Source organism: Prinia subflava, chromosome 4, assembly GCF_021018805.1.
Source record: "Prinia subflava isolate CZ2003 ecotype Zambia chromosome 4, Cam_Psub_1.2, whole genome shotgun sequence".
In the NCBI taxonomy this organism is placed as follows: Eukaryota; Metazoa; Chordata; class Aves; order Passeriformes; family Cisticolidae; genus Prinia; species Prinia subflava.
The window spans coordinates 13,390,914-13,416,951 of record NC_086250.1 but is presented as its reverse complement, the minus strand read 5'-3'; the positions used below and the strand labels follow the sequence as shown (position 1 = coordinate 13,416,951).

The 26,038-nt window shown below is 45.6% G+C and overlaps 1 protein-coding gene across 2 annotated transcripts; it reads left to right on the top strand.

The window, feature by feature from the left end:
• The first annotated feature begins 1,175 nt into the window (after positions 1-1,175).
• LOC134549698 (cystine/glutamate transporter-like) lies at positions 1,176-25,531 on the top strand. Of its 2 annotated transcripts, XM_063395556.1 has the most exons (17): positions 1,176-1,676; positions 2,362-2,640; positions 4,410-4,676; positions 6,844-6,970; positions 7,714-7,829; positions 8,505-8,630; positions 11,602-11,701; positions 11,790-11,834; positions 12,025-12,148; positions 12,461-12,564; positions 14,418-14,514; positions 15,263-15,412; positions 17,708-17,882; positions 18,705-21,261; positions 23,878-23,918; positions 24,800-24,879; positions 25,411-25,531. In XM_063395556.1, the coding sequence occupies exons 3-14, from the start codon at positions 4,484-4,486 to the stop codon at positions 18,767-18,769; spliced, it is 1,422 nt and encodes a 473-aa protein (XP_063251626.1). In that variant the 5' UTR covers positions 1,176-1,676; positions 2,362-2,640; positions 4,410-4,483; the 3' UTR covers positions 18,770-21,261; positions 23,878-23,918; positions 24,800-24,879; positions 25,411-25,531. The 2 variants fall into 2 exon arrangements, with proteins under 2 accessions (XP_063251626.1, XP_063251625.1); XM_063395555.1 differs by having other exon boundaries at positions 2,362-4,676.
• Positions 25,532-26,038: the final 507 nt, after the last annotated feature.

Below are 26,038 nucleotides of genomic sequence, written 5' to 3'. Positions count from 1 at the left end.
TGTAAGAAAGAGGAATCATGTCAACATCATACAGGGATGCTGGTGCACTTCTCTGACATTCTTTAATAGCTGGTGCTGTAGAAGAAGACTGGAATCCTTTTAAATCAGGTGTGCATCTTTTCAGATTTGATTTTTGTGTGTCACTGGCAACATATGAGGAAGAAATGCTTGTGAAAGGGACAGTGTTCCTGAACAACAGCATTAATGGGAAATCAGTTCTGCATACATGTAAGTGCAAGGTGCTTGTGGCAGCTGAATGGAGATTTAGAATTGGATATCTATGTGAGATGACGTTGTATGATGCGTGCACTCTGGAAATCAATCAGCACTATGGTTATAAAACATCTCCGTTTGTAGTATCTGCTTTGGCAGACAGGTCATAATGAAGAATTTTAAACTTGGTGTAGAATATAAATCCTGATAGGAAGGAACTCTCAAGCCAACAGGAATGTAGCTGCTTGAAAACCTTGGTCTTGGTTTAGTCCAATTTTTAGCCAAAGTGTGGATTCAACACTTTTAAATTCTCAAAAGGTCATCCTCATATCATCAAGAGGTCCAGACTCACCATACCATCAGCTTGTTTTCCAGAAAAATGACCCCTGGCTGAAGGATAACTGGAAATGCCTAAATGAGATGATAAAAGCACCGTGACCTAAGCCAAGAGCAATCTTGCTGCCAAGGCAAAGAAAAATTTTATTAAGACAGAAATATTAGGAAATAGTAGTCTTTTGATAGACAGTTCACAAGATGATATTTGTGAAACTCCATAGAAAGAGAAACCAATGGAAATGATTTTTAAATTTACACCTAAGGCAATTGCATGGATTTATTACTACATCTGGGTCTGCAAGCCTGAGCCTGATTTATTACCTACTGTCCCTTTTGGTTTCTTATCCAGGGTGGCAAGCCAGCTGTAGAACACTGAAAAGAAGTTGAGCTGCATGTCTTGTCCTTTCAGCCTGTTTCTTGTGTTCATTTTGGTCTATAAACAAACATCTCTCAGGTCTCATAAATAGATTTTCTGATTGAGTTCCCAGAACAGACCACCACCAGCCTCATTAAAGCTTATTTATGTTACTTTCATGCATGAATAAAAAAGCTCCCATTCACTGCTGATTTTATTTAGTTAGATTCTGTGCCTTGTGGTAGACATTGAATTGGAGTGACATTTTTGGCACCAAAAAAGAAAAAATAGTGAGACTGCAAGGAATAGTTGGACAACTGCATCTTTTGCAGTACGAAAAGGAAGAGGTTAACCTGTTCTTGGCTATATGGTATTGATTTAGGATGCAAAGAAAATACAGCTGTAAATATCTAGGAATATTCCCTAGTAGCTGGGGTGTTTTTTAGGGAGTAGGCCGTTGAAGGGGGACTCTGGAGGCACAGTCTGTTTTCCCAGGGATGCCACCCGCTCCCTGCATGATAGGAGGAGAAAGGTCACTCGTTGTTCTAGGTCTCAGCTCCCAGCTGAGAATGATGCTGTCTCCCTCCTCTCCTGTTCCAGCTTGCTTGTTTATCTCACTGGCTTTTCATCAGAGTAACATTCACTCTGCTCTGTGCTGAACACAGTGGGTCCTGCTCTGACCGGGGCTTCTAGGCACCACCACGAGTAACAGACATGATTCTCTCCTTACGCCTCTCTCCTCCCTCTCCGTCTGTGCTGCAGTGCTTGTGAGGTAAGACCAACAGCTGAAAACCCCCAAACCAACAATAAAATCAGTGTAAATGAAGAACAAGGAAGGAAAGATCCAGTATAAGTGATAAGTTGTGAAATAGGTTTGGGAAGGGTTTTTCTCCAGCCCTGCTGGGTGACGATCTCTCTCATGGTAAAGGCACTGCATTTTGGGGCAAGAGGGATTTGAGCCTATCGTTTAAGTCAAAGGGGTGAACAAAAAGCAGCTTTGCGTGTTTCCTTTGCGCTAAGTACATTGTGAATATTCTTAAGCATTGCCACAAGGATTAACATCCCTGAATTTTAATGTGCCTGGTGCTGGAATGTAGCTGGAAAGCAGAGCAGGCAGGAATGGTCTCCCTGGGCTGTAGGCTCTGCTAGGTGACTCTTTGAAGTTCTGTTCAATAGCTTTCTGTTACTCCTTATTTTTTTTTCCCTTTTCCGCCTTTTTTCCTCCTCCTTCAACCACTTCTGGAACAAGCACTGATACATTTCATGTTTCTCAAATTTACTGAACTGGATTGTTTTATCTCCATGTTGACATACTTTTGCATGGCAGTAGTATTAAAAAAAAATGGGGACAGAAGTACGGAGTTTGGTGTTTACTTTGGATCATTAACCTGGTCTGTAAATTTGATTTGATCTCTCCTTTTTTTTGTTACTCCCCTGCTCTCTCTGTGTAATTTCAGAGCCTGCAAAGAGACGCTGTCTTCTGCAGCTTCGGGATCCCAGCAAGAAATGGGGGTCTGATGGATTGTAAATGCACCTGCTTTGTTTAAAACCCAGCCGAACAGATAAGTGCACTTTAAATTATCTCTGAATGGTGCTTTAGACGCGGCTGTGCACGGCATCTCTCTTCAGTTCTGTTTCAGTTTGGTGAGGCTCTGTGTTTCACTCCTGCAAATGAATGCTGTGTGGGTCCCATTTCAGCTGAGAAATACCAGATGATATTGGTATTTCACATTAAGGTAATTATTTGGTGTCTGAGGGAGCTGCAGCTGAGGGGTTGGGAGGCTCCCAGGGCTCTATCCCTGCTCTTCCAGAGCCACAGTCTCCAGCAGCCCTGTGAGGTTTTGGGACTCTGAGGAGCAGCTCTGTGGGACCAGACAAGGCTGATGTGACCCATGTGAGCCTCAAAGAGTCCTATGGGACTCATTAGAGGTTTAATAACTAAACTTGGCTGGTTTGGTTGAGAAGATGCTTGTGCAGGCTTGTCACAATCTCAGAGAAACCAGCTCATGCTGCTGGCGGGAGAAAGGGCTTTCTGCATGTGCTTGTCATATGTGTGCAGAGAAAGTGATAACCCTGCTCCTTCCCAACAGCTTCCAGGTGGGAAAAGAGCTGAGGATGGGGGAGAAAACACCTTGGATACACTGAGTTTACATAGGGCATGCAAAGAAATATTGTGAGTGAGTGGTAACAAGAATTGTCCCCTCAAAGTTAAGGGAACATTATCTCTCTGCCAAGAAAGCAATTTCTGGCTGCTTAGGTATGCTTCTAGAGGTGACCACTGTCTCCTGGTGGACACACCACTGCAGTTACTAAAGTATTCAACAAACCCATAAAAGAGGGTCTCGTGTAAAGTGTAACTTTGCAATAATATACAGCCATGGGGCTGGGGCTAGTATTCACCATAATGCAATTTACTGTGTTAGAATAATAAAAAATAAATCAGTGAAGCTGAGTGTGTGAGCATTGCTGGGGATGTGTGGCGGGAGGCCGGACAAGAGCCAAAGTATCTACTCCAGACTTGCCTTACCTGCTCTACCAGGGATAATTACCAGTGTAAAACATCTACCTTGCTGTTAGGAAAATGACAGACAGGTTTGCTACAGCAAATTAGGCTGTAGTAACTGACCTGAATTTGTCTTACCTACCAAAGCAAAAGGTGAGTTTCTTGGTCAAGTTGCCAGTTTAGGGGTGATAGAAAGAGACAGGACAGACAAGGAGGGGAAGTGGGAGGTTGCTGCAGTTTGTGAGAACTAAATCTGGATCAACTTGTGATCCCTGAAGTTCCTTTTTTTCTAGGAAAAACTTCACTGCTGCTGTTATTACCAAGGAATGTTTTATATTAATAGAAGAAACAGCACATCTGTTAGTAATGACTGAGCTCTGTCTTACAATTGTAAACAGCGCTTATTCCTGACTCTTTAATACTTTGAAAGCAAAAAAGCTTGACACTATATTAAGAAACACTGATTAAAATGGAGCTTTAGTGAGAAATTGGGGCTAGTTGATTCAGCAAAGGTGGATAGGAAGTTAAAAACGCTTAAATCCTCTTGGTGCACCAGCTAATGCAGCTTAATGTTTTTCTAACCTCAGAGATTCTCAAGGTATTGATTGTTAGGTTTGCAACTTTAAATCTGTTTTCTGCCAGTGAGCTGAAATCAATGTATCTCTGTATTAGGTCCCATTAAATTAACCCTAAGCTGGCCAGTTCCAGTCTGGGCAATCTGACATTACTCAGAGTCAAATTTGGGAATCATCCTGAGGTGTGGCTGGCATGCAATGTGTAACACTCTGTGCTGCCTGGAAGAAGAGGCAGGAAACACTTAAAGTGTCACTTGGGAGCTGTACTGATGAGAGAGATGATACCAAGGGTGTTCTAGGCACCTGTGGTTTGGCTGGTACCTCCTGCCACTGAGGAGAACAGATTCAACAGCTCTTGTCCACTTATTGAAAAAAAAAATTGTCCTGACAAGAAGATCCTTGAATCCCTAACTCCTTGTTCTTACAGGTGAGCCTTGAGAACACTTGAGAGACTGCAGCTCTCCCGAATGAGTGACCTTCCCCAGTGACTGGAAGAAAGCCATGGGGAAAGACAAGAAAGAAGAAGCCATCTTCCTGAGGAAGAAGATAACTTTGCTGCGGGCTTTCTCGCTGCTCATTGGCAGCATGGTTGGCAGTGGCATCTTCATTTCCCCCAAAGGAGTACTGCAGAACTCGGGCAGCGTGGGATTCTCCCTGGTGGTCTGGTTCTCCTGTGGGCTCCTCTCCATGTTTGGTGAGTGCTGAGCTTTGGCAGCCTTTGCTTAAGCACCTGGGAGGTGATGGGAGCCTGCACATTTTTATGTTTAATAAGTTGGGACGTGAATAAACCCAAAATTCCTGGTTCCTACTGCAACAAAGGTTTAAGAAGCCAGGGAATGGTCAGTAGGAGTTTTTAGTTCAAATGATTTCTGGGGTAATGGACAAACTTTCAGCACTTATGGCCTGTGACTATCAATTCATGTGCAAGTCCAGGGCAGGGGGGTGACAGTGACTGCAAATAGAGACAGCATGGAAAAGCCAGGAAAGCTGGGAGAGAATGAGGGGACTCCTTCTGTGAGGTGGAACGGAGATGTAGGCACCTAAAAGGAAATCCCAGGGCTGTGCTGTGAAGGGAGTAGGAAGGGGAGAGTCCCAATATGCCACAAGAATAGCTGGAGCAGGATGCCTGGGGAGCTGCAGGGTATGCACCAGCCCAGGGTGGGTGGTGGGTGCCTGTAAGAAATGGTGAGGGTATGTCTGATGCTGCCCCACTTTCTGTGTGTTACTATTGGCCTGATTTCTGTCATTTAATACCAGTCTTTTCTCACAAAGGGTTGTCATTTTGATGAGTTTCATTCTAGTTCTTTTGAAATAACATAGCTCTTGTAAGTTACAGTGGATGAAACACGTGGCTTTTAGTTTCTTCCATTAGCTGTATAAAATCACTGTCTCAGGAATTCTCTGAAGGTGTTATTAGGACAACTGCAAATTCTCCCAGCCCAGGAGAGAGATCTGATGCTTATTACAGGGGGTGACTTTAACATTCTTCTTCTGTTGTAACTTAGTAAAACAAACAAACAAAACCAAAACAAACAACCCCCACCCCCAAAACAATCCCAGCAAAAAAAACCCCAACCCACCAAACAAACAACAACAACAAAAAATAACCACAAAAAACCCCTCACAAAACACCAAGAAAGGAGAAATACCCCATGCCAAAAAACCACTTTGACACTGTGGCATGTATATGCAGGTTTAGAAATTGAGACATTCAATTGTTGATAGGGCAACAAGTTGTTTTTGCTCTTAGCATAAGTGTACCAATATTTCACATTGCAACCTTTGTGTGGTTTTTGATGAATTATACACTTCTGCTTAAAGAAAAGCTGACAATATAATGTGAGCATGGTGTTTCTCTTAACCAAGCAGAGCAGTAAATGATAATGTGTGTGCTAATCACAGAGCCAAGCTCTGCACTTGCAAAGGTTTCTCCCTCTGCAGCATCCTTTGATACACTGCTGGAAGGGCCTTGGGAGCCTCTTTATCAAGTGATGGCATTTTGTAGCTGGATTTGTTGGTTTGTTCTTCCCTTTTATCAGCTTGATGACCTCCCCTGATCATCTCTCTGACACTTTTTTGCAGTATATTTTAAAGGCCTGCTTTCTTTTATACTTTTTTTTCCTTTCAAGTGGGGCATATATACAAGTCCCATTGCATGAGTTCAGCAACACACTTATGTACATGCTTGAAGCATTTAAAGGGACTCACTAGAATAAACAAGATGAGTTGTCTGTCTATATTTGATGCTTTGAACAGGAATTCTGCACAAATTTTGCAACAGAGAGGCAGGAAACATTGAGGTTGCCACCATCCTGCATGACCTGAACATGGCATTATTGCCATGGGAGTTGGAAGCATGGCCATGTCACAACTGGATGCAAAAGAGGGAAGGGATTTATGTGAAGATAAGGACACAAAAACGAGGTCTGGGATCAAAAACATGAGTGGAATGACCAGTTCAGCCATGGCTTGTCGCTGAGCTGCTGTAGCTGCTGTGTAAGCACCATTTCACCAGTCTGTGAGGAGAAGCAAGAATCCAGGGTGTCTTTCAAAGGAAACCTCTTGTAGCTCTGTGCAGCATTTCTATCACACACTCTTCTTCAGAGCTTCCATGGAAATGTAACATTAACCACAAAATAGAGAATTTCTTTCCACCTGACAGGGAAGCCAATTACTTCAAAACTTACTTCAAACCACAGCAGTGCACAAAAATAAGGAAAAGTGGTTCTGTTAAACCTCTTTTTCTTCCTCATATTCACTACTTATTATAAATGGATTTGTTCAATCTCAGAAAAATCATACAGAAAAGGGAAAATCCCTGGGATTACTTACTTGGTACATTTCTACCTGAACTTTTCCAGGTGCCTTGAGTTATGCAGAGCTTGGAACAAGAATCACCAAGTCTGGAGGACATTATATCTACATTTTGGAGACACTAGGGCCTCTGCCAAGCTTCTTATTCCTGTGGGCAGAGTTTTTTGCTATCAGGTAAGAAATTTGGTTTACTTGCCTCTTCCTGGATGCAGTGATAATTTAAAATACCAAAAGTTGTGGCACCAGGTAATAGTCCAGGCAGTTTGTAAAGGAAAGAGTAGAAACAAGCTGAATGATTTTTAAAGATTTTTCAGTGATAAAAGGAAGAAGATGCAATGTGGAAATAGTTACAAAAGTTAAATATGTTCTGTACTTGAAGAATAGCTCTCTTCTCCCCTAGCAGCTGGTATCCTCCAAGAGCTGTGGTATATTTCATAGACTGGCAATAGATACCAGATTTATTTCAGATCTTCTGTTTTCAGTGAGAATTTCTTTTGGTTTCTCCAGATTCAGAAAGTGGAGACAACTTCCTGGCTTAGCCTCAAGTTAAATAATTTATAAAATTGTGAGCTGCTTCTTTTTTTAACATGAAAAAGGAAGTCCTCACCTCTCAATAACCTGTATCCTTCATGTAAGCTTAGATGAAGCAGAACATATGAAGTACACTTGCATTGCTCAGTATGATTAATCTCAACTTTTGCTTTCAAGTTGGAAATTAATCATTTTGCAGCATGTGGTTTTTAACCTATTTGCTGAGCAAAACTCGATGTGAATTCACCATCTGCATGGGTGAGAGGATTAAGCCGTGTGGAGAAACTTGCTCCCCTTCCCAAGTTTTGTGCAGTTTTACCTCATGCCATTTTTCAGCCATTCTCAGAGCAGTTTGTGCTTGTTTCCCCCCACACTTCTTACTCCAGGCCTGCCAACAGTGCTGTGGTTTCCCTGGCGTTTGGACGCTACATGCTGGAGCCATTTTTCGCCCCCTGTGCTGCCCCTGTCCCTGCAGTGAAGCTCGTCTCTCTCCTGGGCTACTGTAAGTGCTAACACTTATGGGATTGTCCACCTTGGCCTCTGCCCTAGACTAGGAGCACTTATGGGGTGCTATTTCCTGATACAACTGTGGGATAAGGGTCCTGTCTTACCTCCTCAGCCAGCCAAAATATTCTGATTCAAGGTGATGGGCCACTGTATTCTCTAGGAAGGGGAATGGGACTCCCTGTTGACCAGTTGGAGCTGGTCAAGGGAGATAGGAGGATAGATAGGTAGGGTGTGGGAGCAGAAACTCTCCATGTGTAATTGTGCAAAAGCCACATGAGTTGTGGGTGTAAGGCTTGAGGTTTTAGACTCCTCTACTGGTGCATCCAGCCCGTGAAGCTGTCCTCCCTGCCCCAGACTGATGTGGACTGGCACAGGAAATACTGTGAAGTGGGCTGCTGAGATGTCCCACACCTTTCCCCCAGGCAGGTGTGGATTGACCAGCAGGAACCAGGTTCCTGCTCCCTTTTAGGAGCATAAGCCAGCTCTCCCTTTAAACAACTGTGTGCTAGACCACACCGATGTTTTCTGATATCTCTCACCCCAGGCATCCTCTGTAAGGCATAAGGATGCAGCCTTCCCCCAGCATCCCTGGGGCAGGGAGAGCTGCTGTATTTTTTCCTGTGTGTGTTGAGCACAGGCTGCAGCTGTAGCAGCGTTGTCTTCTCTCCAGACATGGTCCTCACCCTCAATTCCTGGAGCGTCACCTGGAGCGCGCGGCTGCAGACGGCTCTCTCTGTGGTCAAACTCCTGGCTCTTGCACTCATCATCGTGCCAGGGATGATGCTGCTGGCCCAGGGTAGGTGTTGCTGCATGGCTGAGGGAGGGTGCTCGATGTGCCCCCCAGCATGGCTTTTATCAGTCCCAAGTGCCAAGGGTGGTGCTCACTCAGTGTTGGAGTCTAGAACATCCCTCTGGCCACCCTGGAGGGTTTGGAGACCAGACAGGGGGGTCTGGGATCTGTACAAGGGGGTCAGCCAGCCTCACACAGAGCCCAGGAGGACACTGCCTCTGATCCCTGTCCACGGGAGTGAATGCCCACATTGTATGAAGAATCACAAGCTGAGAGAATTCAAAATAAGTAGTATTTAGTTTATCATAGAATGTAAATGTAGAATCTAGGATTCTCAGTATATGGGGTTGAAGAGGCAAGATGGAGGAATTGGGGAGTGGCCCCTGTGCTCCTTGTTCTTGCTCTCGTCCCCCATTTTCTGCTGAGTTGGATCTCAAGGATTGGTTTAGAGTAGAAATGACATGTTAGCACAGGTAGTAGGTATTGGTACAATTTTGTAAATAAAAAGTACGTTGTGGACAGTGGTTGGGTCAGGGGTACTGTACATAAGGTGCGGGGCTCTCTGATCTGCCCAGTCCACCGCGTGTCCTGCTCTGCTGGGGACGCCTTGCAGAGCTGAGAAAGAACTGAGATAATGAAGAACAAACAACCTTGGAAATGTGCACTGGCGGACTCAGCTTGTCTTCTCTACCTCTGGTGTGAAACACTTAGGGCAAAGAGAAGACTGAAAACCTTATTACCTCTGGGAACAGCAACCCAGAGGAAACTCCCAGGGAACAGCAACCTTGAGGGAACCCTTATTACCTTGGGGAACAGCAACCCCAAGGAGAATCTCAGGGAATCAATAACCCTGAGAACTCAGGTGGCAGGAACTTTCTGTATCCATGTGCCAGATGTGAATTAGCTGGGAGCTGAGACCGGTGTAGCTGGCACAAGCTGCAACGTTGCACTGGGCTGATGCACCTGGCTGGGTGGTGCTTTCTCCGAGATTTAGTGGGTCTTAGTGGCAGAGGATGTGTGATCCTACCCAGGGTCATACTGGCACCTTCCTCTGCAGATGGTCTTTCTTTGGAGTCAGACTTGCCTGTTCCCAGTGTAGCTCAAAATCTTTCCAGAGCAGCACCTATTCGATGGACATTTAGGATATGTGACAGCATCCCCTGTGCCAGCCACAGCTGTGTAATGTGTTATCAGCCCTCAGCTGAGCCCTGGTAATGGCATCTCTAACCCTTCTGTGGCATAAGCTAATGTTTTTTACCTCCAGGTTGAGACAGATAGCAATTTAGTGCATTTACAATGAACTTGGTGCAGGATTTCATGGCCACATGCAGAGTGGGGCAGAAAAACCCTACCAGTAGTATCTTCTGTGAATGATACAAGAGTATTGGCTTTAATCCAAGCCTCAGTTTATAGAAAAGCCCAAGGCATTCCCACTCAAGGGATGAAGCCTGCTCTGTCTTCATGCTATTACCTTCTTCTGCAGAGAAAACACCACAGCAGTGGGCTTTCTGCTTCTTTCTGATGTCTGGAGCTGGCTCCTTTGAACATGCACAGCTCCCCTTGGGCTGGCAGCGCTTCTGAACTGGAGGACTGCCCTGCAGCTAGGAATCCCGAGCCATTATTGCTAGGAATGCCTTCAAATGACAATCTGGAGCCCTGGCAGCCATCCTCTGGTGGGCAGGATAAGAGCAGGTGACATCTGGAGGGAGAATTCACCAAGGGACCACAGAATGAGAGGTTGTATTTAATGTGACTCACAGGGGACTGTAAATTGCTCATTAATGCATTGCAGGCAATAAATCCTTTTCATGCACCATCACTTACCAGCCATCATTTTAGGACATAGAAAGTACCTCATTTCAGAACATAGAAAAAGTACCTCAATAGGCCCACTCCTATATTTTGGGTTAGTTTTCTTCAAACATATTTTCAAATTGACTTATTTTTTTTGTGGGGGGGGGTTGCTTAAAAATCAGTTTTGTGCATTTAAATAATTTTGCCTGATTCCTCTGCCTGGTGCTGGTTTGTTGTTTTTTTTTTTTTTTTGATTGCACTTCTGTACTTGCCTCTGCCATTACCTTCTCTTTGGCTCAGGCTTATATTAGAGACTTATTTTATATTAGAGACTTGACTTAGTTTATTATGGAAAATTGAACATAGATGTGGAACAAAACCTTGAGTTTGAAAATGCTGGGAATGCAATTCCTTTTGACTGTGTTTGAATGAGAGGCCATTCAGCATTTCTCTCTTCCCTTTTTTTTTTTTTTGGATTCAGAGAAAATACTGACTTGGATTTTTTTGCTATGTTAAGTTTTGTTATTTTGAGCAGAGAACTTGAAGGAAAAATAGGAGAGTTGGTAAATATCTGAGACACCTCTACTTTGAAAATTGTATTTGCTTCACCCTCTGTGTCCTTTCCTTGGGTGGGTGAGCAGTGGTGGGTCGGACTGGCGGGGCCCTGCTCCCATCCCCTCCTCCAGCCTGGTTCCCATGCTCGGGCCAGCACAGGGCTGGGGTCATTGCTCCAGCAGCAGGAGCAGGAGAGAGCACAGTGAGAGCTGAGCTAGCCGCCCCGCTGGCTGCACCACATCAAAGAGGAGTGTGTGTCCAGCTGCTGAGGGGGCTGGGGACTGAACGTGGGGGTCAACCCAAGAACTTAATTTTGGGCTTAAAGAAAGGAGAGGACAATGTGGATCCCTTCGTCACCATGATCTGTTCCCACAGCAGGGTCTGTTGGAAACAACTGGCTATTGTTGTTGTCCTTCCTGAAATGCCTGCCATAGCTTGAGAAGGGACAGGGGTTTTTTTAAAGCCACTGTAGGAAAGTAAACATATCAGCAACAGCACTGAAATGAAAGCAATGAAATGAATTTGAATACCCTGCTCCAAGGAAATCACAAGGGATGTTATCCTACAGGGAAGGCAGCCTGTCTCTGACATTTTCCTGCTCAGTGTCCATTGTTTATCTCCTCTGCAGGCCACACCGAGAACTTCCAGGATGCTTTTGACAGGCAGTCGCTGGTTCTGGATAAGCTCCCCCTGGCTTTCTATGCAGGCATGTTCGCGTACTCCGGCTGGTAGGTGCGGTGGGAGGGCACGGCACGGGCAGCACACTGGTGCCCTCAGCACGACTCAACTCTCACCCCGTCTCTTCCCATTGTGCAGGTTTCAGACCAGCTTTGTGCGTGAGGAGTTGGTCAAGCCTGAACGGTAAGGCTGGGAGGAAGCTGCCCTGGGTTACCCTTTCCACAGCTTTCTCAAGTGCAGTACAGGAGGGATGTAGTTTGTGGGTTCCCCTGCCTGCAATCAACTGTACTACCAGATAAAATCTGCAGTAATACTGTGCATAACAAGGGATAGCAGCTTGTTCTTTGTGTGTGTGTGTTCCCCTTCCTTGTAGAAATATCCCCCTGGCTGTCATCGTGTCTGTGATCACGGTAATCGTGGGGTACATGCTCACCAACGTCTCCTATTACACAGTCCTGGGAACACAAGATGTTCTGGCTTCTCCTGCTGTGGCTGTGGTGAGTTGTCATTGCTCTTGTTACCTCCTCAGTGTGGCCAGCTTATGCTGTGGTCATGGCAAATCTTTCAGAGATGGTTTTCCTATAAAACACTGTATTGCTTTGTGATTTCTCTGGATTACTGGGCAATAGTAAATTCTTCTTGTCATGCCTACAAGATACTGAAAAATAACCTGTAGATGACAGTAGAAAATGTGAGATTTATGACTTCTATATTATTCCTTCAATGGAAGAAGTTTTCTCTTTTTTTGACCCTGATGTCTCCTAGAGGTCACCACATGTTCCCTGAAGTCACGTTTGCTCTTCCTCCAGAGCTTTGTGCAGCGAGCCTTCAAAAGCCTCATCTCCGTGGTCCCTGTCCTTGTCGCACTATCCTGCTTTGGAACCATGAATGGAGGAATCTTCACATTTTCAAGGTCACATCCCTAAGGATCTATTATGCTTTTAGTTCACTGAATCAGAGGGAAGCATCACCAACCTGTGCAACTACCCATCCACACCAATGGCATTTTAGCCACTCTTATGGGAAAAATAAGGCTTTTGACTCCCAGGTTGTCAGCTACAGGATGGTCCCTTTTGGCTAAGAGTCTACTTTTTCTATTTCTAACCAAGTTCAGACTTTGGTATCCAAGACTGGTCACAAAGATTTTTATCTTCTCCCCTACCCTTCAATTTAAATCCCCAGTTTAAAGTGAAATGTCAATGTTTCTGTGAACTGAAGGCTTTATTGGTGTTGGCAGCTGCTCGGTGAGACTGAGTCTTTTTCCACTGGGTTCACCCAGCTGTGCTGCTGGAGGGCATGGGGTCCCTCTGTTGTGAGGCTCTCTAAGCAAACTCTCCCTTGAGGACTTTGCTTTGAAGTTAGTGAAATATCACTGGGATGGGCTATTCCTAAAGCAATAGTCAAGGTTCAAGAAGTCTTGTTATAGCAATAAGAAAAGCTTTGTTCTGTGGAAAAATAAACTTGCCAGCTTCACTGTCTGCCACACTTCGTGTCCTTATGGGAACCTTGAGACGGAGAGAAGGGCAGACCTCATGAAAAACTATGTTGTGCTATTCCTGTGGAGCTGAGCAAACTCTCTGCTGTGGGTTCTACTTCACAGCATTGATTGCAACGAGAAAAATCAGTTCATCTGAAAGGAATGTTTCATAGCCTGAAAGATAATGAATTATCTGATCCACTACCCTGAATTCCTGTATTAATTACAGGTGTGGATGATCCTTCCCATTAGCTGCTCTAGATAATGGTTTTGTTTGAGGATGAGAAGTCTCTGGACAGCACAGAGGTTCTTTGTGTCCCCTATTGACCTTGACTCCCCCGTCCTGGCATTATTAACATAATCACTGCAGAAAGTCCATATAAACACTGATGGAGCCTCCCTGGCTGCCTGCCAGCCACACCCCTGCAAAGCCACAGAGACACCAATAAAACCAGTTGTACACTTGTGCCCCAGCTGCTTGGGGCCCTGCTTCAGCCCAGCTGATGCTCTGGCATGGTTTGTTTGAGGATATTAAGTTTATAAAATTGGATGTGATTGTCTTCTCCCTAATTGCTCTTTCACGAGTCAAAGGAGGGGGATGCAAGCAAGGAACTCTCTGCTCTCATTTTGTAGCTGGTCTCTTGGCAGTATGACAAACTATTTACAACAGCTGACCAGAGGACTGGAAATCATCTATCATTGGAGGAGACTGCACTTTGTTTCTTCTATATATGTACATATAAGAATATAGGTTTCAAAGCTGACAGTCCCCTTTCATAAAACTCACCAGCTTATCTTATAAATGATTGAACTTTGTGATCCCTCCACTTCCTTTTCACTGGAATGATTAATTCCTTTTTTGATGGCAAGAGACTTTTTTATTCTTGTTTCCAGTCTGAGCTCATTCACAGTCACTTTGGACTTGCCCAAAGGTCTCTGCTAATGAGGCACCCAAGGAGACACTGCCAGCAGTTCTGGTGGTGGGCTCTGAACTGCACTGAACTGGTTTTGGGACAGCTATGGGAACTCAGCTTTAGTTTTCTTCCAAATGTCCCCAAAGTGAAGGTCTAGTGGAAGCTGTCCCTGTCCGTGGCAGGGGAGTGGGTTCCAACCCAAAACAAACTTTCTATCAAGGTGCAGCTAAAGGCAGAACTGTGGCCTTGAATGGCAGACTTGTGCTAGGGAAGGGAGCGGGTGCCTTGATGCCTCAAAGGCAGTCCAGTGACTTTGATCTCATTTCTAACGTGGATGTAGAATGTTAATGTCCAGGGCTCCCTGTCTTTTCCTAGGACTCTGTTTGTGGCTTCCAGGGAAGGGCAGTGGCCTCCTCTCTTCTCCATGATCCACATTCGAAGGCATACCCCCCTTCCTGCTGTCATGTTAATGGTAAGGAGATCTGGCTCTGTGTGACATGCTCTGCTCTTTTGCTGTCTTGGCTTTCTTGCAAGGACTGGATAAACTGAGGAATTTTAAAGGGTGTTGAGGCATTAAATTACTCCCTGAAAAATAAAGAAGGCAGGATACAGGAAATAGCTGCAAAGTTTTAAGTCCCCTTGAGCCAGCAGTATACAACCTTGAAGTCCCTGCCTTATAACATGAGACACCTTATTTAAAAGTACAGTCCCTACCATCTGCCACAGGTGCCGCTTGATAATGCCTTATGAAAACACCTCTGCCAGGCTTTGGATATTTGTAAATTGAAAATTCCCAGGTGTGGTGGAAATGCAGGGAATGAGCATTTGTAGAGATGGTCTGGTCTCATGTTTTGGTTTGTTCAGGGGGTTTTTCATGGCAGTGGTCCAGCTCCATCCCAACTGTGCTGCAGTGCCTGTTGGAACTTAGCAGATGTCTTTGTAGATAGCCTGTGTACCAGCAGTACAGGCTTTTGGATCATGCATGCTTTAATTGCCCTGGCTTGGACATGAAGCATTGAAGATGCTGCTGATCTTGAAATGATCACTCTCTTCTGTAGCACTGCAGAACAGTGCCTTTAGGTCTTTTGCCTTCAGTCTGTGACACTGTTTTGTAAAGTGCTCTGACCTCCAGAATGTTGGGACTGTGAAGTAGTTGCAGAGGGGTTGGAGGAGGTGATCCCTGGCTTTTAATGACTGTATTTCACATTCACAATGCTCAGTTCCCTTTGGTCACTGCCATGGTGTGCATTGGAGACATCTACCATCTACTGAACTTCTTCAGCTTTTCCCGATGGCTCTTCATAGGATTAGCCACCCTCGGGCTCATCGTCCACCGCCACCGTCACCCGGAGCTGCACAGCCCCTTCAAGGTAAATGCACAGCACACACCTGGCTGCCAGGGATGTGCAGGCCTGTCACTCCTCTCTTTGATTTGCTAATAATTACAGCATGACATGGCCATGGTTGCCTTCAGACTCTTAAGGGGTTTCAGTCCCTGGTGCTTAGTAATGCCTATGGGGAGCTCCTGAAATTGGTTGATGTGCCCAAACAGCCAGATGTGGTAAATCCTATAAAGCCAGTTCTACACAGAGTCATAGATGCATTTGTTAGAAGGCTGCTTACTACGGGGAACAAAGTTTCAGACTTGGAACCAGGAGATGTACAGAGAGCAGTTCTCTCGCTCATTTCTTGTGTGCCACAAGAAGGGACTCTTGGCTCGATCTTATTTCAGTGGTAGGTAAGCCTCAGCTCTAGCTGAGAAGTGGGAAGGTGTCAGGCTTGGGGGAGAAGGAGCATGGGTGGAGGGGTCCTGGGAGCAAACCTGACTTGGGAGGAATCATCTGCTGTATAGAAATATTGTCTCATGTATAGCAGTGGGCCCCTCTTGTGGCCTTTCTCACTGCCGAGTGCTGGCGTCCCCCTCATGTCAGCAGGAGGTGCTGGAGCTGGTGCTGGAGCAGCTCTCCTGTGCCTGGGCACCTCTCCCTCTGCCGGATAATGTGCAGAAGGCTTTAGGTTGGGGCGGTGCTTGAGGAGAGCGCATTTTGCTCCTGACTCTGGCCGCCCCTGCGTGGTGCCTCCAGCAGCAGCTCCCGGGGAAGAGAGAGGACCTGCGGGGCCACGGGCAGTGGGCAGCGAGGAGCTCAGGGGACAGAAACACTCCCTGCAGTCACAGGGGTCCTCTGTGAGCTGGGCACATCCTCCTGCAAAGTTTAGGGTAATTCTTCCTCTCGGTCTTTGCATTTAACAGAGACCTTGAGGCTTCCCAGTCTCTTGGTTGGCTGCGCTTGTGTACTCCCCCAGAACTAAACTGAATATGTTTTGAGTTTTTCTTTCAAACCAAGCGTCTCAGGGAAGATGCATTAGTGCGTGGTACTGCTGATGGTTTTAGATGCTGAGATTTTACCCTGGTTTTCTTCAGACAAAGATTCAGACTTCTAGCAGCTCCTAAACGCTGATTAAACGAGGGAGGGACATGCTGGCCTTTTGGTCAGTTCGGCTGATCCCCCGCCTTTTCCCTGGTTTTCATCAGTTCTGTGCAAGGCAAGGGCTGCCGCAGGCTGCGCGGGCCCGTGCTGCGCTCTAGTGGCCGCACACGGGCCGGCCCTGCCGCTGCCCGCTGAGAGCAAAGCGTGGCATCCGTGTGACAGCGCCGGTACTTACTCTCTCCGTGGCATTTTGACTTAAAAACGGTGAGAAAGCACCGGAAAGCGGAGGGAGCGGTCCGCTCGCACACCTCTCAAGCAGATACGCAGCGAGAGTGTGTGCATGTAGGAGTGGCTGGCAGCGGATGCTCTGGCTGGAAGCACAAGAGTACCTAAGTTTGATGGCTGGATGGCTGCCATACCTAGAGAAACTGATCTCTTCCAGCTTGGCGTGTTGAGCATCCAAAATACAATCTTTATTACTGGTAAAGGTTGTCACCCTATATGAGAGCAACTCCTCCATTCCATCAGCCATGGCAAGGAGTTTCTTGGCTGAGTCTGGATCCAGAGACAGAGGGAGTGTTTCACAGTTTTATTAGTTATTGCAGTCTTCCTACTTGCTCTCCAAATAACACAGATGAATTGGCTCACCCTATAGGGTATGGCTGAAGTGCTGAGTGCTGCTTCGATTTTCACCACGGTGTGAAGCTGAAGCTCTTGGTGCAGGTACTACAGAGACTGGGATAGGGAGTCTGGTTTGTCTTGCTTTAGTCACTGTAAGTCTCAGGCGAACTGAAGGCAGGTCAACATGAGTTGTGAGTTTTATAAGCAAAGAACAGTTTGATTGCAAGTGTCACTTCTTTCTTGGCTTCAGATTTCCCTCAGCACTTGCCTTAAGTGGCAAGCAGGACTGTGTGAGTGCACAGGCACAGGAGCAGGACACTGACAGAGCCGTGGGGTGTAGGTGGCTTCTCCCCCTGACTGGTGCCCAGTTGCAAGCGAGCTTTAGATTTTGGTGCACATGAATACAGGAGGTGTGCACCTCACAGGGCACACTGGGCTCTGAAGCTGATGCAATTGTTTGCAGTCTGATTGTACAGATGCACTCTGCAGGACAGGATATGATTCTTCTTATTTTCTTTAGAGAAAGAACTGAATACAGTGTGTCCTGGCATCTACAGAGTCTGATTGGCTACAGCCACCAGTTTTCCCTGATAGTCTTCTGTGCTCTTTTCCCAGGTTCCCCTTTTTGTTCCTGTCTCTTTTACCATCATCTGCCTCTTCACAGTGGCAATGTCTTTCTACTCAGACCCTGTGAACATTAGCTTTGGATGCATCATGGTTTTGAGTGGTTTTCCAGTCTACTACCTCATAATTCACAGGCAGATGTCAGACCGCTGCCGCAACCTGTTTTGTAAGTATGCATTTAACTTCCAGTATTGAGGACCTAAATACACTCAAGGGTTGGGATGCTGGTTTGTTCCCAGGGCTCATTTCTGATGCAAATTTCTCCTTGACCAACAGACCTCATGAAACCTAAATCATGACCCCTGAGCACCACTCTGATGTCTTGCCCAAGGCACAGCCTCCACAACCAAATTTGTTTTAACAAAAATAAGGCTGAGGTCTAGCAACAGGGGGAACAGAGAGGGTCGCTTTCCCACCCCAGCCCTGGCACCTACTAAACTTTATCATGTCTTTGATCCAGCTCTGGATCAAGTCTGTCTGACACTGAGCAAAAAGACAAAAAGGTTAGGATGGAGAGACTACAGGCAGATGCTGTAACTCCGTGCACAAACCTGCTTGCTGAAAGGCTAGGGAGAGGAATGGTAGGAGAAAAGTACTGCCAGAGGTCTGTCAGCTTGGTGAAGAGGCCAGGGTGGTTTGGGCACAAACATAGCCATGGAAATGAAGTACATCTCCATCCATGCTGTATCTAGTACAGAATTCCTTTGGATGTAGGCATGGTGGCACAAGGGTTTTTTAAATATCAGAGCCCAGGTTTGAGTTTAATTTGTCATTTCTGTTCCAAGTCTTGTTTTCTTTGGATTTGATGTGGGATAGAGGTGCATCAGTAACCACTGAATACAAGAAAACACCCAGCAAGAATAGGAAACAGATACAGTGATCTGCCAACCTAAAGTGCTCCAGCCATCAGTGCTGATGCTCTGATTTTCAGCCATGTCTCAGGATTTCCTCTGAACTAAGCTTTCTTCCTTTTTTTCCACCCTTTCAGATTATCTTACACACAAACTGCAGTTACTGCTGGAAGTTGTCCAACAAGAAATCAAGACTTATTGAGCAAATCATCAGAACTCACAGAAGACGATAAAAATCTACTTACACCATTTTCGACACCTTTGATCCTACCAAAAGCAGGCCATGCTTTTATTCTTTTCAGTCAGAGCAAATGAGGATGACTCTGAGCCAAAACCTCACTGCAAGTTTTCCTATGCCTGCCAATCGGGATCTGTTCCTGTCCCTTTCTTTTTTCCAGAAGAGCAAACTAGTTCTCTGAAATGAGCTTTCTTTGCCTGCAGAGTGTCTTTGAAACCAAGATCCTTATTTTGCAACCTAGCCCAGTCCTGAGTAAAACTGAGTGTGTGTTTGTGTGTACAGAGACAGTATTTTTTTTTCTCAGCTTGGCAAATAGAGAAAGCAGGCATGTTGCAGAACTTGGAATCCAATACATGGAAGCCAAATGCAAGTTTCAAACAGAACCACTATAGTAGCCTTGTTGTGGACAAGGGGAAGGGTTAGAGAGAGTAAGTTAGAGATAAGGCAGTTTAATTGGAAAGGGAAATGCAGGGGGAAAAATTTTATTCATCAGAAAGTGCAGATTGAGCTAATGAGAAGATATTTGAAATTCAAATATTAACAAAGTAAGGTTGGAATGTTTTGCTTTGATTTGTGTATAATCAGAATGAATTTTTTAGCTTTGAAATAATCTTTTAACTATGAACTTTACTTTTCTGAAATTTTATTTTAAAATGTACAAATGCATTTTTAAAAAAATCAGTTAAATATCAACTAGAATATGACAGAATAGATCCTGGTCCCTCCCCCAGGTTTCCAGACCCACTCCTCACCAGTGAAGTTGAAAACTCAGAATTTGGCCTAGCTCCAGTGAAATACAATTCCTCCTTTAATTAGACAGGACCACTGATGAGACTTGGGCAGATTCCTGAGTAAGTGCATCTTTTTTTGCTGGAAGAAGAAACGAGCTACTTCACATCCAAGCTTTAACTTGCCAATTGCACATGACTTGCTGATTTAATCCATAAATGCTCATTTGAACTAATGGCATAAGAAAGGTTTCCATTATTGGATTACTTTGGTTTACATTATTAATGTGGCAGTGTTACGTCCAGATAAAACAGCAATTAGCCATTTACAATCACATAATTGTTAATTGGTTCCTAAAAGATGGGAAGTAGCATGCTGAGACTCCTCTAATGACTGCTGGAAAGAGGAACAGCAGAATGTGGAGTATTTTTTAATTCCTTTGTATCAAACATTTATGGACTGAAAATAAAAACAAGGTACCGTTTACAAATCCAATGTAATCTACTGAAATGTATAAAATTTTGGAGCTCAAGTTGGGTTTTTTTCAAAGTAATCGAGAATTATTATTCTTGTAATGATTGCTTCCTGTTTCTGTGCTGAATTAAGCTGGGACAGCAGCAGTGTGGTTGCAGGGCTTGTTTCCCCACTGCCCTCCCACAATTTAATTTACAAGCTGCTGGACATTGTCCAACATGAAATAGAGTCTCGCTGGGAAAATCCTCACAGCGGAAACCATCACAATCTACCGGGGAAGGTACTGGCTTTAAATGATAGAATGGATCCAAGCGGGATCTGGAAATGCTTCCAGGCTCCCAGACAAGAGCCAATCCCTCCTCAAGCTGAAGCTGAACCCCCTGGCACACCTTCCCACAGCACCCCAGTGGTGGACCAGGACCCAGTGTGGGTGGCTGGGGAACCAACCTGCAGAAGACCTTGCAGGACCTGGTGAGCTCAATCACCCCAGCACTTCCTGAGTCCACCCACTTAGGTACCGGTTTGGGGGATTGTACACATCTTAAGGTAGAAGCATGAGGTACTGCCAGCCTGGTCCCAGGCTGCAATACCCATGTGAGCACAGTGTGCACATGCTGTAGCATCAGGACTCCCACATCAAACCTTGGAACAGTCTGAAATTGCAATAGAACTGTTCTGTGTCACAGATTTTCACATGTCACAGACATTCACAAAGGGTGAAATGTCCCTTCTTTGTTTGTTTCCTCTGAAGAGAAAAAGTGAACAAGAACTGAAATTCCTGGGAGGAAACTAAGTTACACTACCTGCTGGACTATGGTTTCTTTGTAAAGGATAAATCATGTGACATATGCTGGGAAATCACTTGGGTGCCTCTGCTGACTTGTGCAGGAATATGATCTTGCAGGGCTATACATAGGATGTCTGCTCTGACACCTGTTCCATTCCCAGATACTGGAAATGCAGACAGATGTAGTACCGTGGTTGAGAAATCAGAGATTCAACAGCTCCGTGGATGACATTGCAATTAAAAGCGAAGAAAATAAAAACAATGTTCAGAAAGTATCAGTTTACAGTGAGCTCAAGTTTCCAGTTTGTGGAGAGTTGTTTGTTTTTAGAGAGGATGGTGTGCTGCTCCAGTAAAGATATGTAAACATTTTCTGCCAAGCCAGAAAGCTCTTCCTAAAGCTACTGTCTCATGTCTGCTGAAGCTCGTAGGCCTCAGTAGGGCCTCAGAAGGAAAGAAGTGAAAGAAAGTGAGTTCATAATAACATTTGTTGTGTTGTGGGGTTTTTGTTTTGTTTTGGGTTTTTGTGTGTGTGCTAGGGGTTTTGTAGGGTTTGTTTACTTGTTTGTTTGTTTGTTTGTTTGTTTTAATGCTATATCTATAGAATGCACTCAGAGTGCTCCCTTTCTGGAAACTCAGAGATTTATGTGTTTCAGCCACTACTGATCTGGTGGGACTGGATCACCAGGAAAGAAAAATGTTCTAGGCAGTTCAACTGAACACAATCTGACCAAAAAAAAAAAAAAAAAAGCAAGTTTTCAGCTTAAAAAGTTTGCATAGTTAAGAGTACTTGACCTGTTGTTAAGCTTTATACCTCAGAGCTCTGCTGGGAAGCCCTGTCAGCTCCTGAAAGGCTGGAGATCCAACTGGAAAGCTCCTAAACCTTGTTTGCCTTGTGTGGGGAAGGACAGAGAGGAGGACCAGACTCCAAGGTACAGGAACACAAACACCTGGGATGGTGCAGAGCTCCGAGGGCTGAGCAATCCTGTCTCACGGGGCTCTGTGCTCAGCACACACAGATTTGTGGGGCTCAGCGGGTGTCTGCTTGCTGCAAACCCCCCACCAGTGGCATCACTAACCCTGGGCAGAGCAGGATGAACGATGCACCCACTTTCTGCACTGAGATTTGGGGGGTCACTTTGCAAGGCAACGCCAGCTTTTGGATTTCCAACAATGATGTTCACTCTAGAACCTGCTCCTTATAGAAAGGAGGAGGCCCTGAATATCCCCAGCCATTGGAAGGCTGGGAGCTATTGGCTTTAGGCAAGTGCAGTGACAGGAACCCAGAAGCAGGGATAAACTCTGCTGGGTGGTAGTGACATTGATTTTGCAGCTGCATTTGCCAGAGCCCTGGGCTGTGCCTGGCCGGCCTGCTCGTGCTTGGCAGATGCGCATGCGTCTGTCGCAACAACCAGAAGGAAATGTTACTCAGCCCCGCTTCCTTAAGGGCCTGTGGCACAGAGGCAGCCCTGGTCCCACAGCAGGAGGCTGCGAGGGAGACAGCAAGGTACAGAAGTGCTGTGGGGAGCTCACAGGGAGCTCCCTCACAGGCCTGCCGTGGTTTACTTTCAAAGGTGTTGCTGCACCCGGGGCACCTTTGCCATGCAGAGCGAGGGCTGAGCAGGCTCCTCCAGCCTGGCAAGCACAAGGCTGATGCCCTCAGCTCCTGAGGGTGCTGACCCAGCAGCCTGAGGACAGAAATGTGCCAGGGAAGTGGCACATGCCAGGCTCTGACAGCCTTCCCAGGGTGCAGCTGAGAGGGGAGGGCTGGACACACAGGAAGTTCAGGATTTCATGGCTCGTGGGCTTGGCTGTAAGGTCTGCTGGAGGGATACCTGCTTGCACTTTGTCATACTGTAAGTTGTGTTTGCATCTTCATTCACTCATCTTTTCTGCTTGTGTAAGATAAAAGATAGCATAAGGTTGTTTTTTAAGTACAAATTTTTCTCTGTATAAAGTTATTCCTGTTAAGATATAAAAAGCAAATGTACAGTTGCACAAGGCCATGTAGTGAGATCTTCAGCAAAATGTGAAAGACACTGTCTTGCTGGCAAAATATTTCTGTCTGCTTTTTAGGTGTTTCACCTCTATTTATTTCTAGTTGGGGTTAGTTGGTGAGCGGAGAATCCCAGCATGGAGCAGAAATGCTGGAAAGTGAAAGGTCACAAGTGGATGGTTTTGCAAGCTCGTGTGATTAGGGCAGACAGGGAGCCCCAAGTCTCGGCAGGGGAGCTGCCAGGGGTTAGCAGAGGTTATCTAGAGCGGGGATAGAGGGAAGAGAGAAGGGGGCAGCAATGGAGAAAAGCTGTCTGGAAACATCACCCTACCCCACTTCCCTGCTTTCCTTTCCATTTCCCCTCTCCCCACCTCCCCCGTCAAATCCCACCCTTCAAATCCACAAACTTCAAACTCTTCAGCCGTGCCAGCAGCAACATGGCGGTGTGCAGAGAAGAAGAAAGGGACAGCCATGTCCAAAAAATCTCCTGGTAGTGCTGGGTCTCTTGAATGCCCTGCAATGGGAGAGAAGAATAATTTGGAGCATTTTTCTAGGAGCAGGCCTGGCCGGTGTTGCTGCGTACACAGGCAGGGCTGGAACAAGGTCTGTCTGCAAAGGTGACCCCGGCTCTTCCTCGCTCTTTGTTCTGGCAGTCCGGGGCTGCCACGCCTTTGTCTGGACCTTTGCACTGTAAACAGCTCCATGGAGAAGCTGCTCCTGTAATGATTTCCTCTCATTGGCCTGCTGTGAATACCCCTGATCCCTGCCAAAGCACAAAGGGCGTCAGAGCTGGACACATGATCGTTTCCACTTTCTGTTTCAATATCGTGTTCAGATTCCTCAGGCAGCTCAAAGTAGCTCTGTCACAGGCCCTTGGAAGCTCAACGGCTGGCAGCTTTTTGTTATGGACGTGTGATCCATAATAGGCAATGTTGTAGGGGCAGTAAAGTGGTGAGAGACATTTAAAAAGTGTTGTCTGGGTCCAAAGCTGGGAGATCAAATGGAGGGCGAAGCACAGCAGGAAGCAAAGTAAAATCTCATGAGTTGGAACTTTTGGTGGCTGCCTGTTTCATCACCTTCTCTTTGTAGGTGCTGTGTCCAGGATATAGTGCAGAGCAGAGACTTTGCTGGTGAGTAACAATATCCCCTCCTCCAAATGAGACCTCCTCTCTCACTCTCTATCCTCAACAGGACAGTAGGGAGAAAATAAGATGGGAAAGTTCATTAACTGAGATAAAGCCAAGGTGAACATTGGGCAAGACACACCTGACTTGGGGGAAGTTAATTTATTGTCAATTAAAATAGATTTAAATTGTGAGGAAAGAAAATTAGATCACTGACTGCCCCCCTCCCCAGATTCCCAGGTTCAACTTCATTCCTTCATTCCTGACTTTTCTAGCCTCTCAAAAGGTATCAAAGCAATGCAGAGGGGAAATGGATGTTGTCCTCAGTCTGTAGGACTTGCCATCTACTCCATCGTTCTCAAAAATTTCCCTTGCTTCAGCATGGTTCATTTCTCATGGGCTGCAGTCCTTCAGGATAACGTGCTCTAGCACAGGTTCTTCTCCATGGACCACAGCTTCCCTCAGGGCCTGTCCACATCCTGCAGGATGGGCTTCTCCATGGGCTGCAGTGTGGATCTCTGCTCCATGGGCCTCCACAGGCTGCAGGGGCACAGCTGTCTGACCATGGCCTTCTCTATGCAGGAGAATCTCTGTGTCAAGTGTATTTTCTTAAAATGTTTAAAATGTTTCTTAAAATGTTTTTTATGAAGATACTTTTTAGGAAAATCAGTGGCACAGGTCCAAGTCAGGGTCATCTCTGTGATGCTTACCATGCACCATAAACATGCAAACACCAGTTCCTCAGTTCTGGGACAAACCTGCACTTCCCAGCTGGAGGGGGTCTCCTTTTTTGAGAAGTGAACAGATTTCTGATCAGACCAGGGATACTGCACAATTTGACAGCTTTGGAAAACCCTACTTTCATCTGGATTTCTTTTCCAATGCAGGGCAGAGCAAGCAGCCAGGTGCCATCAGCTCTTCTGCGCTTGTGTTGTCTCCTGACTCATCTGTCTGCTCCTGAAATGGAGTATGTCTGGTATTGGCTCGATGATTCCAAGCAGTGGATTGAGTATGGGAAAGAGGTGAAATTCATTGCTGTTTGTGCCAAAAGCTTTTGTTAAGCCATCTTTGGGGAGTTATTTAGAGCGTGTTGTTCTGCAGCTGGTGTGTTCTGCACGCACTGCTGGGTGCCCTTGCAGTGCTGCTCCAATTCCTGGGTGGAATTGTCTTCTTAATTGTCCCTCAAAGCAGGACTGGAACTCTGTGAAAGCTTTCAAGGGACTGGCTTTGAAAGTGGCTGCATTTTCCAGAGCTGACAAACATCATTTGGCTGGAGCTGACCACACAGGCTGAAGGTTGCTTTGTTGCTGTGGTTAGAAGCAGCTGTGCTCCATGGGGTACCCCTCCATCGCTGTAGAAAAAAATGCTTAAAGCCCTAGAGGCTTGCTTCAAAACACCATCCTGTCATAGGGGCCTGGGGAAACCTTGGTATTTCCCCACAGTGACACCTAAACCAAAGGGTGGTTTCTAATCTATAATTTCCTTGTTCTTTCTGCAGCACCCGGATCACGTCACTGCCACTGTAACATCTGCATTTCTGGAGAATGAATATCTAGCTGACAAGAACGGTGTTATTTATTTCAGGGCTGGTTCTCAGCAGTATAAGTTAGACTTTGCAGGTGAAGTATCTCCTTGTTTTGAGTTTATTACATAGTGCAATTGGCTTGAAGGTTTTCCCACTATGTCTGCATCTCTTTGAGCAGCTCTTCTTCCTCCTGCAAATTTTCTCCAAGCAGAACCTGAGCAGTAGGTAAATTTCTTTGCAGTTTTGAGATGCTATTTGAGCTTCTACACTTGGGCATCTGCATTCAAAAAAACATACCTGACAATATTGTACATTCAAAAGAAGAGTTGAGAGTAAATGCTTCATGGCACCTTGGCTTATACATTTGGGTTTATACACCTGAAAAGGAGGAATGAGAATTCAGGAAAAAAAAAAAGGCACTGAAAAGTTAAAAGGTGGAGAAGTGAGCCTGTGGTGAATATCTTGCAAGCTACTTACAGGAGGGAAAGCACAGTGTAGCAAACAAAAATTTAGGGCTGGTTGCATACAGAGAGAAAAACAGGAAAATGAAAAATGCTTTTCTGTTTCTAATTTAAAACTCCTGTTAGCTTTCCAAACTTCA